The 20458-nt window shown below is 38.3% G+C and overlaps 1 protein-coding gene across 1 annotated transcript in view; it reads right to left on the bottom strand.

Annotated features, from left to right (window-relative positions):
- Nucleotides 1-676: 676 nt before the first annotated feature.
- Nucleotides 677-20458, bottom strand: part of LOC116289896 (laminin subunit alpha-3) — a 30150-nt gene continuing 10368 nt past the window's right edge. The window contains exons 17-34 of the mRNA XM_089032989.1: nucleotides 19962-20228; nucleotides 19417-19686; nucleotides 11363-11533; nucleotides 10551-10814; nucleotides 9529-9859; nucleotides 8949-9086; nucleotides 8605-8813; nucleotides 7779-8037; nucleotides 7229-7328; nucleotides 6221-6380; nucleotides 5770-5893; nucleotides 4805-4992; nucleotides 4392-4622; nucleotides 3934-4094; nucleotides 3495-3612; nucleotides 2985-3212; nucleotides 2050-2331; nucleotides 677-1692 (exon numbers count right to left, since the gene is read on the bottom strand). Coding sequence (XP_088889115.1) covers nucleotides 1363-1692; nucleotides 2050-2331; nucleotides 2985-3212; nucleotides 3495-3612; nucleotides 3934-4094; nucleotides 4392-4622; nucleotides 4805-4992; nucleotides 5770-5893; nucleotides 6221-6380; nucleotides 7229-7328; nucleotides 7779-8037; nucleotides 8605-8813; nucleotides 8949-9086; nucleotides 9529-9859; nucleotides 10551-10814; nucleotides 11363-11533; nucleotides 19417-19686; nucleotides 19962-20228 — 3831 coding nt within the window. The 3' untranslated portion in view covers nucleotides 677-1362. The remainder of the gene's footprint in view (nucleotides 1693-2049; nucleotides 2332-2984; nucleotides 3213-3494; nucleotides 3613-3933; nucleotides 4095-4391; nucleotides 4623-4804; nucleotides 4993-5769; nucleotides 5894-6220; nucleotides 6381-7228; nucleotides 7329-7778; nucleotides 8038-8604; nucleotides 8814-8948; nucleotides 9087-9528; nucleotides 9860-10550; nucleotides 10815-11362; nucleotides 11534-19416; nucleotides 19687-19961; nucleotides 20229-20458) is intronic.

Raw genomic sequence — 20458 nt, 5'->3', positions numbered from 1 at the left:
ATCATGCCATTCCCTTGAGTATTGTTTCTTTCCCTTTTCGTTCTAGGGCAATGTCATAAACTAATTTGATTATAATTTCTCAGTCTACCCGTCCAATTGCATTTAAACAAGTCTGTCAAGAGGATGTCAGAATTGAACCTGTTAGTCATTCCTACTCAACCCGCGCCAAAGTGTACGCTTAACAGCCAATGGCTATAAGGGATTATTACAAGTACTCATTTTATCCAAGAACAGTTATGGAATGGAATAAACTCCCAAAGAAAACAGCACTAGCCAACTCACTGGCTACATTTATAAGTACAATTTCGAACATTTATTAAATTATTTAGTTTATTTGAAAAGCCTTGTTTATTTAGAGCGGTATAAAATGCTCAACACTGAGCGAATGACTTAATTGGTAAATCTACGGTAAGATGGAGTTGAAAATTAGACCCATTTATATGCGTAATGTCTTCTCATTTCAGAACACACATCATTCTCTTGAGGATTGTTTCTATGACTACCCGTCAAATCGCATGGAATACTTCTGTCACGGTGGATGATTTAAAGGTAACGCAATCAGGAATGAGACCCATTCATTGGTGTAATGTTTTCCCATTTCCATTCACATATCATTCTCTTGAGGATTGTTTCTATATCTATTTCTGTCACGGTGTATGTTTAAACAGTAACGCAATCAAAATGAGAACCATTTATTGGTGTAATGTCTTCCCATTTCCATTCACATATCATTCTGAGGATTGTTTCTATGTCTTCCTGTCAAACTGCATGGAATGTATGTCACGGTGGATGCTTAAAAAGTAACTCAACTGCAACCCAAATGAGACCTATTAATTGACGTAATGATTATACATTTCAGATAACATGAAAGTTTCTATGTCTGCTGACATCTAACCGAACGGAAAATCTGACGATGTAACGTGTATATAGAGGACAGACAAACGGTTTATATTAAGGTACATTGAGCCTGATTCTCTCATTTCATTATGTACACAAATATTTAATGCTGATAGGTTGAGCTCCCAAGCCAAATAGCCAATCAGAATGTTTTCTAACACCATTTACCAATTTTATCCCAAGAGCCTGCTTCCTCATTGTCAGCACTTTTCCTTACTCGGAACTGACCATGAAGACCGCAGGCTCGATCTTAGAATGAGATTTCGATTTGGTACTGTGGTAAATGTTAGAGGAATATATATGCTGAAAATGAGCAAAGCAATAAAGCAAGGAAAAAAGTTGTTCTTGTGAACATGTGTACACATTTATATGCAGATCCATGGCATAGTGGTGCCTGATTGGCTAATACCATATCTGATCATCACGTGAGCCTAGTATCATTCTTAAGCTTCATGTTGAGTATTGTCATCTTCGACAATTAGGGAATCCAGTATAACCGGTTTTACAAGAATTACAAGTACGACCAATCACGTTATTCTTACATCTGCACTGTCCCCCATATGATTGACACCCGTCACTCAATGAGCCCTGCGTGTCGCATCCACAAGATACCGCCCCTCTGTTAAACCGTGAAGTCAAAGTGAAGACAGAGCTGAGGCAGAAGCGAGGAGCTGATGGTTTGATTTGGAAGTGGTTTCTGGCACATTTTTGTTGGAATTCTGGAAAAATATCGACGGGGTCATTGTCGAGTATTGTTGAGAAGAAGGACCGAGTGGGAAGTAACAGAATATAGTCCTGGAAAGAGAAGAAAATTCCTATAATTACACGTTCAATTTCATCAAATGTTCGTATCAGGTATCCTAGAATGTATAGCTAAAGCAAGACCACAATATTTGATAGCTTGATATCATTCCCAAGAGAGTCAAACTGAGACAAGGACATGGCGACCATGTTGGGGGTATCGTCAAAGGTTACCACCAACATGGCTGCGATGACGGATAAGACCACAATATGTGATAGCTTGATATCATCCCCAAGAGAGTCAAAAATTGGCAATGACATGGCGGCCATGTTGGGGGTATCTTCAAAGGAGGCTACCACCAACATGGCCGCGATGACGGACGAGCAAAGAAATAACACACGAATACTTACGATCCATATTGACTTATCATCAGGAATGGTAATAGTCAACAAAAGATCCGATTCAAGGTTAACAGATATCCGTTCCTTCATCGTGCCTCTCGTAGACGATACACCGACACTTCTACATCCGGTCACGTGGGGACAATACCGGAAGTCAATGAGAGAAGCAACAGCCGAATCACTGTGGCTGACAATAACGCGGCCATTAAACGAGAGGTAATGGGGCTGAAAGTAATGCACCAGGATAAAGTAGCGTCCAGGCTTCGCTCTTGCGTTCAAGTAAATTGTTCTCTGAAACGAGTCCAAGAAACAAACTTTCGAATATACATATTATTTTGAAAATCATTTCTTAGTGTTCATTCACGTGATCACGTGCCTTAGCATTAATCCATTGGTTTTACATCTTCCTTTTCACTTGCTAACCACGTGCACATATTTATTTTTGGAATTACATTTTTCTTCCACGTGATAATCGCGTGCACAAACCCCTACGTATGTACTCACTGACCCATATTTGGGAAACATCTTCCTTTCCACGTTATAATCACGTGCACAAACCCATACGTACGTATGTACTCACTGACCCATATTTGGGAAACATCTTCCTTTCCACGTTATAATCACGTGCACAAACCCATACGTACGTATGTACTCACTGACCCATATTTGGGAAACATCTTCCTTTCCACGTTATAATCACGTGCACAAACCCATACGTACGTATGTACTCTCTGACCCATATTTGGGATACATCTTCCTTTCCACGTTATAATCACGTGCACAAACCCATACGTACGTATGTACTCACTGACCCATATTTGGGAAACATCTTCCTTTCCACGTTATAATCACGTGCACAAACCTATACGTACGTATATACACACTGACCCATATTTAGGATACATCTTTCCACGTGATAATCACATGCGTATGCATATACTCACCTGCCCACGGTTAATATAAGCCAGTCGTACAGTATGGTCCATTAGATAGGGCGGCCTAACGTTACCATGACCATTATCATCAGTGTTATTCTCAGCCTGAATGACCAACCCATCGGAAGGGTTAGTAAAAGTCGAGGATATACAAGAAGGCCCAGCTTTCACGCATTGCGGTGCGGCAGAGAGGTAATCTGGGTTCCACTGGTCGTGAGGTATTGCGGTGATCGAATCCTGGAAAGGGAAATTGTAATTTGAATCAAGGAGGTTTCAGAGAAGAGATAATTAAAATGTCAGGCTGCTTCTGTGATTGAAGACTGGGTCTCTGTCTGTCTGTCTGTCTGTCTGTCTGTCTGTAACACCGACTGGATAACTGACATGAATGCGAAGGGTCATTTTCTGTATGACTGGGTGTCTGACTGGCTGTGTTACATGCGAAGGTTGTGTGTCTGTCATATCTGTACTTTTGGGTAGATCTACAGGTGTCTGTCTGTCTGTGTCACGTGGTATACCTACCAAAGCCATTGTCAGTGTCGTGCTGACTTTAATGAAAGTATTTCCGTTGCGAATACTCCTAAATAAGTGAACTTGTTTGCTGTTACCAAGAGCAACTTGTCGACAACCAAACGAGTACCTAAAACACACCAAACTTTGAGAGCATGTCAAATATAATAGGCCAAATCCACTTTCAACCCATTTCAGACCGCGTGTCATTCCTTAGAGTATCGTTTCTTTGTTTAACGGTTGCACATGAAAAGACACATGAATATGGATACAATTCAACAAAAGAATATTATCCTCAAGAGAATGACACGTAGACAGGGGAAAACATTATGCATTGCTAGGTGGATTTGGTCTATTAAAGCTAAAATCAAAATTGAATTTAATAGGTTTAGACTCCCCCCCCAAAAAAATCCCAGCTCGATCGATTTGTTAAATATATTGCCTTACATACTTGCAGTTCAAGATGTTCATTCTTCCACTTTCTGACGTTCTTCCAGAGCGCCATGTGATGTCAAGAATCCCTGTACGCGGGTATCCATCGTAGAAGTAGGAAGCGACGAGAATGTATTGACCAGGAGGGTGGTTGGGTGGCAGGTCTATGGTTAGGACATTCTGAAAAAGAAAACACAAAGTAAGCTTGGAAATGTTTATTCTCGAGGTGAAAGCATTGTCAGGAGAATGAATGGCAAGAGTACACAAATGCTTTATTCTTTTTTGACATTGCGTAACAGAACGTTTTTACACAGTCCTTTAAGAGTTAACTGACGATAGAGATGGCAACCATATTAGTGTACATAACAACAGAAACTAATGACCAAGTCATTGTCAAAGGTGCACCAAATATGGCGGCTGTGACATCATGCGAAAATACTCTATAAAAAGGAAAAAAGGAAGGACAACGAAAATTACCCGAAGTCCGTCGAGCACGACTCCAGGGAACGGTGCGCGTACAGAAGTGATTATTGGACCAGTGACCAAAGCTCTCTCAGCTTCAAATGTGACAAAATCTATCCCGTCCATGGAGGGGTGGCGATAGTGTAGACAATGTGGCAGTTTGCTGTTGACTTCACATGGATTATAGACTTTTTTCGTGAGAACTGATGGCTTGTAGTAGTCTTGTGGGAGAAGAACCAGGTAATCCTGTGGGAAAAGATTTTCATATTTTAGGTAGCACATATACATGATAGTTGCTTAACTGACTGACACGAATGGATGGATGGATGGATGGATGGATGGATGGATGGATGGATGGATGGATGGATGGATGGATGGATGGATGGATGGATGGATGGATGGATGGATGAGGCACTGGGAATATTTACCAACAGTATACGAGATGGACTGGCGGCAAGAATTAGATCCCATTTTCCTTGACTCAGTATGACTTCAACAGGAAGTCCTCGGCTATCCGTGACGGTGAGAAACTGGGGAGCAGTAGTCTGCCAAGATAAAGTCGACTTGAATCGAGCACCGATCTTGTGCTGATAAGCGGGTCCTGTTGGAAAATATCCTGAAAAGGTACAAATAACAATAATAATCATCACAGCTGCAACCACCATCACCACCGCTGCCACAACATCTTCATCAACACCACCAACAATATTTTCATCACCACCACCAACAATATCTTCATCACCACCACCAACATCATCATCATCATCATCACCACCAACAATATCATCATCACCACCAACAACAATATCATCATCACCACCAACAATATCATCACCACCACCAACAATATCATCACCACCACCACCAATATCTTCATCATCATCACCACCAACAATATCTTCATCACCACCACCAACAATATCATCACCACCACCAACAATATCATCATCACCACCACCAACGATATCATCATCACCAACAACAACAATATCATCATTACCACCAACAATATCATCATCACCACCACCAACAAAATCATCATCAACACCAACAACAAAATCATCAACACCACCAACAAAATCATCATCACCACCACCAACAACATCATCATCACCACCACCAACAATATCATCATCACCACCAACAACAATATCATCACCACCACCAACAATATCATCATCACCACCACCAACAATATCATCATCACTACCAACAATATCATCATCACCACCAACAACAATATCATCACCACCACCAACACCATCATCACCACCACCACCAACAATATCTTCATCCCCACCAACAATATCTTCATCACCACCACCTTCAACAACATCATCGTCACCACTTTCAACAAATTGAAGTAGTTAGATACAGTAACAGTCATTCTAACCTGATTGGGAAGTTGGAACAAATTTAACAAGCATCCCCACTGACTGCACTTGTTTCAGGGTGTAGTAAAAAATCATGCTGTAGTTCGTTGTCCTTGGAATATCGATCAGCATGTGAATGCGCGACTAAGAAAGGAGAAAACGATAATAAATTAGCGTCTCAGGCAAAAGTCATTAAGGTTATCAAGCTGCGGTTTTTCAAATCGAGATTTCTTCGCCCATTTTTATGTTTTACGTTTCTGCAACCCTGAAGGGTCCAAACGGGACTACGTGTTTATCTGGATATTACATAACCATTGAATATAGAACAGAAAATCGGAAATAAAATATGAGGTTACGGGAAAACTGCAGTTTATGCTTGCTTTGATGGAAGCACGCTTACCCAATTAGCCACACTAGCTATTCTCCCCTCCCCCCTCCCTGAGCCACTAGGGAAGTTAAGACCAGCGTTACCTGGTAAGAGTTAAGTTCAGTGTATCCTTTCCAGGAATAACCAGGAAATGCCAGGGGGTCGTTCCTGACCACCACAGGTCTTTCTCCCATGTTCTTTGCGTCTTCGAGCTCAAACTTGATGTGGTGAAGATCGGGATAGAAGACGCTGTCTGAAGCAATTCTGTGGATATGGAAAGAAATCTTTATCAAAAGATATTGGCTAACTTTGTATTTGAGTAGGGTTTGTTAATGACCCTTACTCACGCGGCAGCTATGTTTATTCTCGTTAGAATAATAACCTTTGTGTAAACCCGCATACATTTATTCTCAAGCACTTGAATGCGACGCTAAGCATGGAGGAATCTATTGTTCAGACCAACATGGCTGCTACGTGAACAAGTGGAACATGCTGTACGATCTTCTCTGTTGTTAAGGGAACGTTTATTTTTGAAATGAAATGGAGCGAGGGGAGGGGGGATGTGATGAAGGGGAATTCTAGGCCTCAATGGAATTATATAAACTTTAAATTGGCCTCATTGTCGTTTGGGATGCGGTTGAGTGCGTGCAAGAAGGGGCGTGGGGTGGCGTGGGGGATGGGGAAGAAATGAAATAGACCCTTTGCTAAAATGGCGGCCGAAAATTGAAATGAGTTAAATTAAAAACCCAATACCAGCACTCGAAAGAGCATCTTTACTTTAGTATCCCTACAAAGATTCATTATGACAGGTGTCATATCGGCCGAGAAAACGTTAGTTTAAAATTGACAAATCTACAGGCGTTTGTATGTCTGGGGTTATTGGTTTTTCCCCCAGTTTAATTTTAAGTCATTCGAATTTGCGGCCGCCATTTTGGCAAAGGGTCTATTTACCAAATCACAGGGCAGATTCATGTCTATGTTTTTATACTTACAATGGTTCTATTTTACCTTTCACTACCTCCCCCACGTAAAACTATTTTTTAATGGAATTAGGTGACAAGCTGTAATAATGTTTTCACTTTCAATAAATAAAGTGTTATAAAGATATTTACCTATCACAGAGCTTTCCTCCGATACCGTTTAGACATATACACTGTCCCGTGTAGGCATCACAGTGCGATCCAAACGAAGCCCCTGGATTACAAGCACACCCTTAAAAAAAACAATAAACGCCACTTAATACTATCCTCTTTTCTAAAAACACGCATCAGTCTTTGCTCTATTGTCTGGTTACAGTCTCACAAATCATAGGTGAATAGCCCATGTAAATTTTGATCTCAATCAAAAGTCCCTAAACATAAGGACACTAAGGACAATCGGGAATCTTCGGCTTTCCTCCTGGACTCATTACCCGACAAAATGTTAGTGGTGTTCCGCTCTACGACTTTTTTTCCGGTTATCCTCCCTCCGTAAATAAAATTCAACATGTGAGTTGACTAAATATCTAGTTAGGAACTTCTGGAGTTGTAGGTTGTAAAAATGGTAGTGCTTGTGGAGCAAATCTCACGGGAGAGCCCTTTACCGGGGTTGATGAGTGACTGTAAAATATACGTTATTTATCACAATACTAGTACTGGACAAAACATGGCAGTTTTTACATACTTTTACATCCAAAGGGATCCCAATACTGGAAGTCGTAGTAACCACTCTTGCAGTGCGAACAGCTAAGCCCAGTCACGTGAGCCTTACACGTACAGTCACCATTCACCTTGTTACAGGTTCTAATGCCACCAAGGGTTCCATTAGTGTTGCAACCACAAGATACACAGCCCAACGGGTTGAATAGACGCAAGCCATAAAACAAATCTTTGCATTCCTCGCACTGTACTCCTTGCACGTTGGCTTTGCACATGCATGTTTGCTGTGGTAAGGACGGACAGACAAACAGAAAATAAAAAAATCGTTAATTGGGATCCCTGCGTCTTTTGAGTGTTTGGCAAACTTAACAGGTTGGGAATACCTCTTGTATATGAAAGTTAGCTGAGTTAAAGAAGTGGTATATTCAATACAGGCTGATCAAAATTCAAAGAAGTTTATAGTTTCATATCATCAGAATGAGAATGGGACTTCTTAGAATTGCTATCTGCAAGTCGACCTATGATTGTTATGACAAGCGAAACAAGAAATTGAGGAGCGCCAGGGGAGTTTTTATTTCAAGGTCCAGTTATCCAGTTTTCCCGGGAGCAGCCAGGGGGATTGACGGAAAAACTTTGCCACAAGAGTTTGTTATCTGTACAGATCTTCAGCTTTTTTGTACTTCCACATTCTCACACTGTATAAAATTTATCAGGGGCGTAGCGAGGTCTCGAATGTAGTAGGGCCATTTTCCCGCCAAATCCACAGGAATCCCGTATTACATTTTGGTGCTTCCCCCCTCCCTACGCTAGTGAGATTTACCCAAAATTAGAAGAAACGACAAGATTCTTACACTGTTGATGTTCCCGCAAGTGTTTTCTTGTCCTGGCAGGATGAGCATTCCCGCGGGATTACAGTTACACGGCTTACACTTCGGGAAGTCAAAATAACCAACTCTGCACTTGTCGCATTTGATTCCGTCAAAATTTCGTCGACACTGGCACTGACCACCGCTTCCGCTACAGAACCTACTCAGAGAACCATGTTTATTGCAGTTACATTCTGTGTAGAGGGAAAAAATAGAACAAGTCATGTGAGAAATAAAAAACTTCTGGATTTCAGTGGCGTGCATGTGACGTCATAGTCGCCATGTTGGTTGACCGACAAAAGATTTAGTTCTCCACAAAATCTATTCACCTTTGCATTGTGGGTAGCCGTAGTAACTAAACGATTCACAGCGGTCACACTTGTCTCCACCATAACCCGGTAGACATTCACATTTCCCCTTCACATCGCATATCCGTGAAGCTGAGCCAACAGCACTACAGAAGCAACCTGTATTCAACGACACAAACACAGATTATGAATAGTTTTAATATTGTTACAATACTCATTGACGTGCTTGAATCGCTATAGGCCGATTACGACGTCCTTAGGGTCGTCACGCAAAAGGGAAGAGTTGCGTGACAACCCTAAGGACGTCCACGTAGAAGTGAAGAAGCGCCATTATGCTAAGAAATGCGTGTATATCATTATGGAAGTGCTATCTTTGTCCGAGTATTCTGATTGGATTAGCTGATCTTTACCTGTAGTAGTTGGCGAACTATGATTGGTCGAAGCAGCTCAATTTGGAGCACGAAACGAAAGAATTTCAATATTAGAATTGTTATATCCTCCAAATTGAGAGGCATTCCGACGTACTGCAAGGGATCTATAGACCTTTGATTTTTTAAAGTCAAACTTTACGAAATAATAGTCCAGTTTTTGATAAACTTACGTCTACATTGCGGGAACCCTGTGTAGCTTATCATACACTGATCACATCGCCTTCCAACGACATTCGTCTTGCACTCGCACTGCCCTCCAAACTTTTTACAAAAAAGACTCTTCGATCCTTTGGGATCACAGTCACACTGAAAAGGAGCTCCCACGAACCACGTTGTCATGGTGAAGATTGCGTCATGACAAACGAAGTCACGTGTTTTCTTTGGGTCCACGTAGAAGTGGTTTTTGCTGCATCGTTGAAGGAACGTGTTGACCTTATGCTGAGGGAGAGGTTTGAAGAGGTCTTGGGAGTACATTTTGTCGGGAACAAGAAGGACGTATACCTAAGAAAAGGTTAACGTGAACTAATGAATAAGTACCACAAAAGTTAAGTATATACCAGAATATTCATGAGTTTATTACGATCAAAGATTGCATTGCGTAGATCTTTCTCACGCGGCAGCCATGTTGACTGGAAGAATAGATTTCCACCGTGTGGCCTCGCATTCAAGCGCTTCAGAATGAGGTTACGCGAGGTTAAACAAAACTTTTTCCCTCATGGGGATAAACATGGCGTCGTGTGACAAAGGTACGTCCTTTAAAAGAATGTTATTTCACATTAAACCAGCAAATGAACATCAACAAACATGACCGCCTTTTTTATTTTCTAAAGGATAATGGAACGTCGTTCAAGAGTCTGCTAAAATACCTCTTTCCCTTCGTTGTTTGGTGTCCCATTTCAGACCATGTGATGCCACTTTTGGGAGTTGATTCTTTCAGGTGTAAATATTTTCTCATATTCCTCATAAGAGAACAATTCTCAAGGGAATGTCACATGGTCTGAAATGGGCAATTTGCATACGAAGGTAAAGAGGTCTATTCTAGTCCTCTAAGCATTACAGCAAAGCTAGTAGCAAATTTCATTCAAGATGGTGCCATTTTAGGATTGATTCCAATCTGTTTCTAGTAAAAAAATCATTGCAATTGAACCAGGAAAAACTACTTATATTTTAATATTTTTCTTGTTCCACTTACCACTTTTATTTCACGTAAAACCTCAATCATAATAGACGCCATTCCTTGCGTGAGGGAGAAGCCACTCATACCGTATTTGTGTACTTTGATACGACATCCTTCCACTGCAGGGCAGTACGTGAAGGCGATATCAACGGTCAGCGGTGTACCATTTGATACCAGGCGCACTCTTCCTTGTGCTTTCAAAAAGTCAATTAGCTTGTAGTGCATGAGGATGAGGTAATTACCGGAAGACTTGATGGCACCTTTGACAGTGAACCGAATCTGGGAAGCAAAAGCACAAGGATATACTAATAACAATTGTACATTCTCGACTTTCACATCCCCATAATCCCTTGCGTCTTTAACCAGAGGGTAAAAACCCACTTATTTTGCTGAAGGCTGATCAGACAATGTTGAAAATACCTTGTTTGGTATCCAAAGATAAAATGTAGAAGTAAAAAACAGAAAAAGATAGAAGCTTGAAGACGTTTATGGTAAATTTTAGACATTTTTTCGTAAGGCAACACATTTTCTGTAAGACCAAAACCCTTGATGATCTGTACACGCAAAAATAACTTGGAATAAACTGATAATCAGTATTGTACAGATAAAAGCAGGTAAAGTATAAATTCAATTAAGAAACCTTTCAATTTGGGACAGTTTTTTGATTGGTTACCCCAAAAAACGCAAGGCATTATGGGGATGTGAAAGTCGAGAATAGCTTGAGAATAATGCTGTGCGCAACACAGGAATACCAACATACTAATTCTAGGCTGCTCTATATCGACTCCTGCGGGCTCCCTGTGGTTAATTCAAAGTATCAACCATACCTTACGGTCACGTGATGGTATATGACGTAGACCAGGACCCATCATGGTGGACGAACCTTTGGGCATGTAATAGGATGAACGTAGACACGTATATCCATGGGAATGACAGTAAAAGAAAGGCTTAATGTGGGAAACGTTCCATTTAGTCTCCAATGTTGCTGTAAGTGATATCTGAAATATACAAACAATGTTTTTTGAAATAAGATAAGTCTGAATATAGCAAGCAGGTAGGTAGGTAGGTAGGTTGGCAGGTAGTCAGGTAGGTAGGTTTGGTAGGTAAGTAGGTAGGTAGGTAGATAGGTAGGTAGGTAGGTAGGTAGTTTAGGTAGGTAAGTAGGTAGGTAGGTAGGTAGGTAGGTAGGTAGTTTAGGTAGGTAAGTAGGTAGGTAGGTAGGTAGGTAGGTAGGTAGGTAGGTAGGTAGGTAGGTAGGTTAGGTAGGTAAGTAGGTAGGTAGGTAGGTAGGTAGGTAGGTTGGCAGGTATTTAGGTAGGTAGGTTAGATAGGTAGGTAGTAGGTAGTTAAGTAGGTAGGTAGGTAGGTAGGTAGGTAGGTAGGTAGGTGGGTAGGTGGGTAGGTAGGTGGGTAGGTGGGTAGGTAGGTAGGTAGGTTGGCAGGTAGGTTGGCAGGTAGTCAGGTAGGTAGGTAAGTAGGTAAGTAGGTAGGTATATATATATATGATATATATATATAGCAGCAGTTTTACATTTGTATTTGTTAATCCGTTTAAAACGTGTACAGCCAAACTAGTTTGAGTAGAATGTGTTATATTTAGAAAACAAACTGTTAAAGTAAAGAAAGGAAAAATAGAAAGATGGTTAGACGAAAGGAAAAAAAAGAGAAAAAGATAGAGACAAGGGAAGAAAGGAAAGAAAAAAGGAAGGAGGGTAGAAAGGAATGAAGGGACATAAGGGAGCAAAGTTGAGTCAATGTAAATTTTTTTCAACAACAAAGGGCAAAACAATCAACATTCCACAACGCGATCTTGATCCAAGAGAAGATGAGAATGTATAATATAATATATTCGATTTTGACACGTGTTATTCAGTCTTTGATCTATTCGATTTTGACCCATTCTATTCGATAGTTAGATCTATTCGAATTTGACCCATTCTATTCGATCTTTGATCTATTCGATTTTGACCCATTCTATTCGATTTTTGATCTATTCGATTTTGACCCATTCTATTCCATAGTTTGATTTATTCGATTTTAACCCATTCTATTCCAAAGTTTGATTTATTCGATTTTGACCCATTCTATTCGATACTCTGATCTATTCGATTTTCACCAATTCTATTCGATAGTTTGATCTATTCGATTTTGACCCATTCTATTCGATCTTTGATCTATTCGATTTTGACCCATCCTATTCGATCTTTGATATATTCGATTTCGACCCATCCTATTCGATAGTTTGATCTATTCGATTTTTACCCATTCTATTCAATAGTTTGATTTATTCGATTTTGACCCATTCTATTCGATACTCTGATCTATTCGATTTTCACCCATTCTGTTCGATAGTTTGATCTATTCGATTTTGACCCATTCTATTCGATCTTTGATCTATTCGATTTTGACCCATTCTATTCGATCTTTGATCTATTCGATTTTGACCCATTCTATTCGATACTTTGATCTATTCGATTTTGACCCATTCTATTCGACCTTTGATCTATTCGATTTTGAACCATTGTATTCGATCTTTGATCTATTCGATTTTGACCCATTCTATTCGATCTTTGATCTATTCGATTTTGACCCATTCTATTCGATACTTTGATTTATTCGATTTTGACCCATTGTATTCGATACTCTGATCTATTCGATTTTGACCCATTCTATTCGATCTTTGATCTATTCGATTTTGACCCATTCTATTCGATACTTTGATCTATTCGATTTTGACCCATTCTATTCGATAGTTTTATTTATTCGATTTTGACCCATTGTATTCGATACTCTGATCTATTCGATTTTGACCCATTCTATTCGATCTTTGATCTATTCGATTTTGACCCATTCTATTCGATACTTTGATCTATTCGATTTTGACCCATTCAATTCGATCTTTGATCTATTCGATTTTGACCCATTCTATTCGATCTTTGATCTATTCGATTTTGACCCATTCTATTCGATCTTTGATCTATTCGATTTTGACCCATTCTATTCGATCTTTGATCTATTCGATTTTAACCCATTCTATTCGATCTTTGATCTATTCGATTTTGACCCATTCTATTCGATACTTTGATCTATTCGATTTTGACCCATTCTATTCGATCTTTGATCTATTTGATTTTGACCCATTCTATTCCATCTTTGATCTATTCGATTTTGACCCATTCTATTCGATAGTTTGATATATTCGATTTTGACCCATTCTATTCGATCTTTGATCTATTCGATTTTGACCCATTCTATTCGATCTTTGATCTATTCGATTTTGACCCATTCTATTCGATCTTTGATATATTCGATTTCGACCCATCCTATTCGATAGTTTGATCTATTCGATTTTGACCCATTCTATTCAATAGTTTGATTTATTCGATTTTGACCCATTCTATTCGATACTCTGATCTATTCGATTTTGACCCATTCTATTCGATCTTTGATCTATTCGATTTTGACCCATTCCATTCGATAGTTTGATCTATTCGATTTTGACCCATTCTATTCGATCTTTGATCTATTCGATTTTGAACCATTCTATTCGATCTTTGATCTATTCGATTTTGACCCATTCTATTCGATCTTTGATCTCATTCGATTTTGACCCATTCTATTCAATAGTTGATTATTCGATTTGGAACCCATTCTATTCGATACTCTGATCTATTCGATTTTCACCCATTCTGTTCGATAGTTTGATCTATTCGATTTTACCCATTCTATTCGATCTTTGGATCTATTCGATTTTGACCATTCTATTCGATCGTTGATCTCTCGATTTTGACCATTCATTCGAATACTTATCTTCGATTTGACCCATTCTATTCGATACTCTGATCTATTCCGGATTTTGACCCATTCCTATTCGATACTTTGATCTATTCGATTTTGACCCTTCTATTCGATATCTTTGATCTAGTTCGATTTTGACCCATGCTATTCGATCTTTGATCTATTGGATTTTGACCCATTCTATTTCGATCTTTGATCTTATTCGATGGTTGACCCATTCTATTTCGATACTTTGATCTATTCGATTTGGACCCATTGCTATTCGATACTCTTGATCTATTCGATTTTGACCCATTCTATTCGATCTTTGATCTATTTCGATTTTGACCCATTCTATTCGATTCTTTGTCTATTCGATTTTTGCCCATCTATTCGATAGTTGATCTATTCGATTTTGACCCATTCTATTCAGATAGTTTGAATCTTATTCGATTTTGACAATGCTATTCGATACTCTGCTCTATTCGATTTTTGACCCATTCTATTCGATCTTTGATCTATATCGATTTTTGACCCATTCTATTCGATACTCTTGATCTATTCGATTTTGACCCCTTCTAATTCGATCTTTGATCTATTCGATTTTGACCCATTCTATTCGATCTTTGATCTATTCGATTTTGACCCATTCTATTCGATCTTTGATCGTATTCGATTTCGACCCATTCTATTCGATATTTGATCTATTCGATTTTGACCATCTCTATTCGATATTTGATCTATTCCGATTTGACCCATTCTATCGATACTTGATCTATTCGATTTTGACACATTCTATTCGATACTCTGATCTATTCGATTTTGACCCATTCTATTCGATATTTGATCTATTCGATTTGACCCATTCTATTCGATAGTTTGATCTATTCGATTTTGACCCATTCTATTCGATCTTTGATCTATTCGATTTTGAACCATTCTATTCGATCTTTGATCTATTCGATTTTGACCCATTCTATTCGATCTTTGATCTATTCGATTTTGACCCATTCTATTCGATAGTTTTATATATTCGATTTGACCCATTGTATTCGATACCTCTGATCTATTCCGATTTGACCCATTCTATTCGATCTTTGATCTATTCGAATTTGACCCATTCTATTCGATCTTTGATCTATTCGATTTTGACCCATTCTATTCGATCTTGATCTACTATTCGATTTGACAACATTCTAATTCGATACTTTGATCTATTCGATTTTGACCCATTCTATTCGATCTTTGATCTATTTCGATTTTGACCCATTCTATTCGATCTTTGATCTATTCGATTTTGACCCATTCTATTCGATACTTTGATCTATTCGATTTTGACCCATTCTATTCGATACTTTGATCTATTCGATTTTGACCCATTCTATTCGATCTTTGATCTATTCGATTTTGACCCATTCTATTCGATAGTTTGATCTATTCGATTTTGACCCATTCTATTCGATCTTTGATCTATTCGATTTTGACCCATTCTATTCGATCTTTGATCTATTCGATTTTGACCCATTCTATTCGATCTTTGATCTATTCGATTTTGACCCATTCTATTCGATCGTTTGATCGATTCGATTATTGACCCATTCTATTCGATCTTTGATCTATTTGATTTTGACCCATTCTATTCGATACGTTGATCTATTCGATTTTGACCCATTCTATTCGATACTTTGATCTATTCGATTTTGACCCATTCTATTCGATACTTTGATCTATTCGATTTTGACCCATTCTATTCGATATTTTGATCTATTCGATTTTGACCCATTCTATTCGATATTTGATCTATTCGATTTTGACCCATTCTATCCGATCTTTTGATCTATTCGATTTTGACCCATTTTATTCGATCTTTTGATCTATTCGATTTTGACCCATTCTATTCGATCTTTGATCTATTCGATTTTGACCCATTCTATTCGATACTTTGATCTATTCGATTTGACCCATTCTATTCGATCTTTGATCTATTCGATTTGACCCATTCTATTCCATCTTTTGATTCTATTCGATTTTGACCATTCTATTCGATCTTTGATCTATTCGATTTTGACCCATTTCTATTCGATCTTTGATCTATTCGATTTGACCCATTCTATTCGATCGTTTGATCTATTCGATTTTGAACCATTTTATTCGATTTTTTTATCTATTCGATTTTGACCCATTCTATTCGATACTTTGATCTATTCGATTTTGACCCATTCTATTCGATAGTTTTAGTCTATTCGATTTTGACCCATTGCTATTCGATACTCTGATCTATTCGATTTGACCCATTCTATTCGATCTTTGATCTATTCGATTTTGACCCATTCTATTCGATCTTGATCTATTCGATTTTGACCCATTCTATTCGATCTTTGATCTATTCGATTTGATGGACCCATTCTATTCGAAGGCGTGGAGCTATTCGATTTTTGACCCATTCTATTCGATAGTTTTATTTGATTCGATTTTGAACCCATTGTATTCCGCTACTCTGATCTATTCGATTTTGACCCATTCTATTCGATCTTTGATCTATTCGATTGGTGACCGCCATTCTATTCGATCTTTGAATCTATTTTCCGATTTTTGACCCATTCTTTCGATCTTTGATCTAGTCGATTTTGACACATTCTATTCGAATACTTTGATCTATTCGATTTTGAACCCAGTCTATTCGATCTTTGATCTATTTGATTTTGACCCATTACTATTCGATCTTTGATCTATCGATTTTGACCCATTCATCGATAGTTTGATTTATTCGATTTTGACCCATTCTATGCGGAGTCTTTGATCTATTCGATTTGCCCATTCTATTCGATACTTTGATCCTATTCCGATTTTGACCCTTCTATTCTATCTTTGATATATTCGATTTCGCACGCTCCTATTCGATAGTTTGATCTAGTCGATTGTTAACATTCTATTCAATAGTTTTTGATTTATTCTATTTTGGACCCATTCGATTCGATCTTGATCTATTCGATTTTGACCCATTCTATTCGATCGTTGATCTATTCGATTTTGACCCATTCCTATTCGATAGTTTGATCTATTCGATTTGACCCATTCTATTCGATCTTTGATCTATTCGATTTTGACCCATTCTATCGATCTTTGATCTATTCGATTTGACCCATTCTATTCGATCTTTGATCTATTCGATTTTGACCCATGCTATTCCGATAGTTGATTATTCGATTTTGGACCCATTCGTATTCGATACTTGATCTATTCGATTTTGACCCAATTCTATTCGATCTTGATCATTCCGATTTTGACCCATCATATTCGAATCTTTGAGTCTATGCGTAATTTTGACCCTTCTATTCGATACTCTGATCTATTCGATTTTGACCCCATTCTAATTCGATCTTTGATCTATTCGATTTTGACCCATTCTATTGTCGATCACTTTGATCCTATTCGCATTTTGACCCATTCTATTCGATCCTTTGATCTATTCGATTTTGACCCATTCTATTCGATCTTTGATCTATTCGATTTTGACCATTCTATTCGATCTTTGATCTATTCGATTTTGACACCATTCCTATTCGATCTTTGAATCTATTCGATTTTGACCCCCTTCCTATTCGATAGTATGATCTATTCGATTTTGACCCATTCTATTCGATACTTTGATCTATTCGATTTTGACCCATTCTATTCGAATCTTTGATCTATTCGATTTTGACCCATTCTATTCGATAGTTCGATCTATTCGATTTTGACCCATTCGTATTCGATACTTGATCTATTCGATTTTGACCCATTCTATTCGATCTTTGATCTATTCGATTTTGACCCATTCTATTCGATCTTTGATCTATTCGATTTTGACCCATTCTATTCGATAGTTTTATTTATTCGATTTTGACCCATTTATTCGAGACTCTGATCTATTCGATTTTGACCCATTCTATTCGATCTTGATTATTCGATTTTGACCCATTCTTTCGATACTTTGATCTATTCGATTTTGACCCATTCTATTCGATCTTTGATCTATTCGATTTTGACCCATTCTATTCGATCTTTGATCTATTCGATTTTGACCCATTCTATTCGATAGTTTGAATTATTCGATTTTGACCCATTCTATTCGATCTTTGATCTATTCGATTTTGACCCATTCTATTCGATAGTTTGATCTATTCGATTTTGACCCATTCTATTCGATAGTTTGATCTATTCGATTTTGACCCATTCTATTCGATACTTTGATATATTCGATTTTAACCCATTCATATTCGATCTTTGATCTATTCGATTTTGACCCATTCTATTCGATCTTTGATCTATTCGATTTTGACCCATTCTATTCCAATCTTGATCTATTCGATTTTGACCCATTCTATTCGATACTTTGATCTATTCGATTTTGACCCATTCTATTCGATCTTTGATCTATTCGATTTTGACACATTCTATTCGATACTTTGATCTATTCGATTTTGACCCATTCTATTCGATCTTTTATCTATTTGATTTTGACCCATTCTATTCCATCTTGATCTATTCGATTGACCCATTCTATTCGATAGTTTGATTTATTCGATTTTGAGGACATTCTATTCGATAGTTTGATCTTATTCGATTTTGACCCATTCTATTCGGATAGTTTGATCTATTCGCTTTTGACCCATTCTATTTGATAGTTTGATTTTTATTCGATTTTGACCATTCTATTCGATACTCTGATCTATTCGATTTTGACCCTTCTATTCGATCTTTGATCTATTCGATTTTTGACCCATTCTATTCGATCTTTGATCTATTCGATTTTGACCCATTCTATTCGATACTTTGATCTATTCGATTTTGACCCATTCTATTCGATAGTTTGATTTATTCGATTTTGAGACATTCTATTCGATAATTTGATCTAATCGATTTTGACCCATTCTATTCGATAGTTTGATCTATTCGATTTTGACCCATTCTATTTGATAGTTTGATTTATTCGATTTTGACCCATTCTATTCGATTCTCTGATCTATTCGATTTTGACCCATTCTATTCGATAATTTGATCTATTCGATTTATACCCGTTATTCGCTATTTTGAGCTATAAATATATAAATTGATTACTTACAATCCCGATTTTGGCGGCTTGCGTCGTAGACAGACTAATCTTGTTTCTGAATAGGTTACCTTGCAGCTCGAATACCATTGGCTGGCCCATGCCATTGATTACAGCATGTAGGCATGCAAACGTATAAACACAGGGAAGAGCTTCAAACAAGCCTCGAGACTGTTCGTGAAGGACGTTGACTCGACGAACGTTGCGATCAGGCTGAAGATACTTTATGACGAGGATATAACGACCTGCTTGTTTGACTTGAATCTCATAGGAAATGCTCAACTGGAACAGATTGAAAACATAAAATGCGGATCTTTTTTCTAGAATGAGTGTGCATCCCAGATGAACAGGAAGGACTTGGTAAGCGCGCAACACGGATGGGAAAAAGCAGAAATTAGAGTTACACTCTACTACGTGTTTGGGAGACTTGGAAAATATACTCTATATTGGTGGCGAGGTGAGAAGTTTAGAGGATATTACTGAGCAAAACCTGGAGAGGCTACAGCCCGTCTATTGCATCCCCTTATTGCCTAATGATTATTAAAGGCTACGCCTACCTGAGATCTTCCTAGAAGAGCCATTTTGTTGCCATAGCTTACTCTATTCAGTGCAAATTTAGGTTCGTCAAAACTGAGCACAGGAAACCCGTTGCCTTGCAAACCGTGGCTTCCTTGAATCGTTACGACGTCTGGATCGCTGGTAGTGTAATACTTGTGCATACTGCATTGCTTGTTGAAGTATTTGCGCACCTCACAGGGTTCTGTGGATACGAAACGAAGGACTGACCCAGTGTAGTACTCTTCTGGCAGAAGCGCCACGTAATCCTGTTCGATTTAACATCATTATAGTAAACGGTTAGAAAATTTCTCTTTTTAAAGAGATCGGAAAGCATACACACGCAGAACGAACGAACGAACAACGAACTGCACATGTATGCACAAACAAAGAAATACTCCAGTTTCGAATTCTCAAAGGGTTAGCCTCTATTTTGTGCAGAATATTCATGTGTTCCATGGAAGGTCCGTGGAATTTCAAAGTGTTTGTATCGTTGAAG

Source organism: Actinia tenebrosa, unplaced genomic scaffold, assembly GCF_029948245.1.
Source record: "Actinia tenebrosa isolate PJP-AT-01 unplaced genomic scaffold, QUT_ActTen_1.0 PGA_scaffold1__47_contigs__length_23844297, whole genome shotgun sequence".
NCBI classification, from domain to species: Eukaryota; Metazoa; Cnidaria; class Anthozoa; order Actiniaria; family Actiniidae; genus Actinia; species Actinia tenebrosa.
This window is presented reverse-complemented; position numbering and strand designations above follow the sequence as displayed.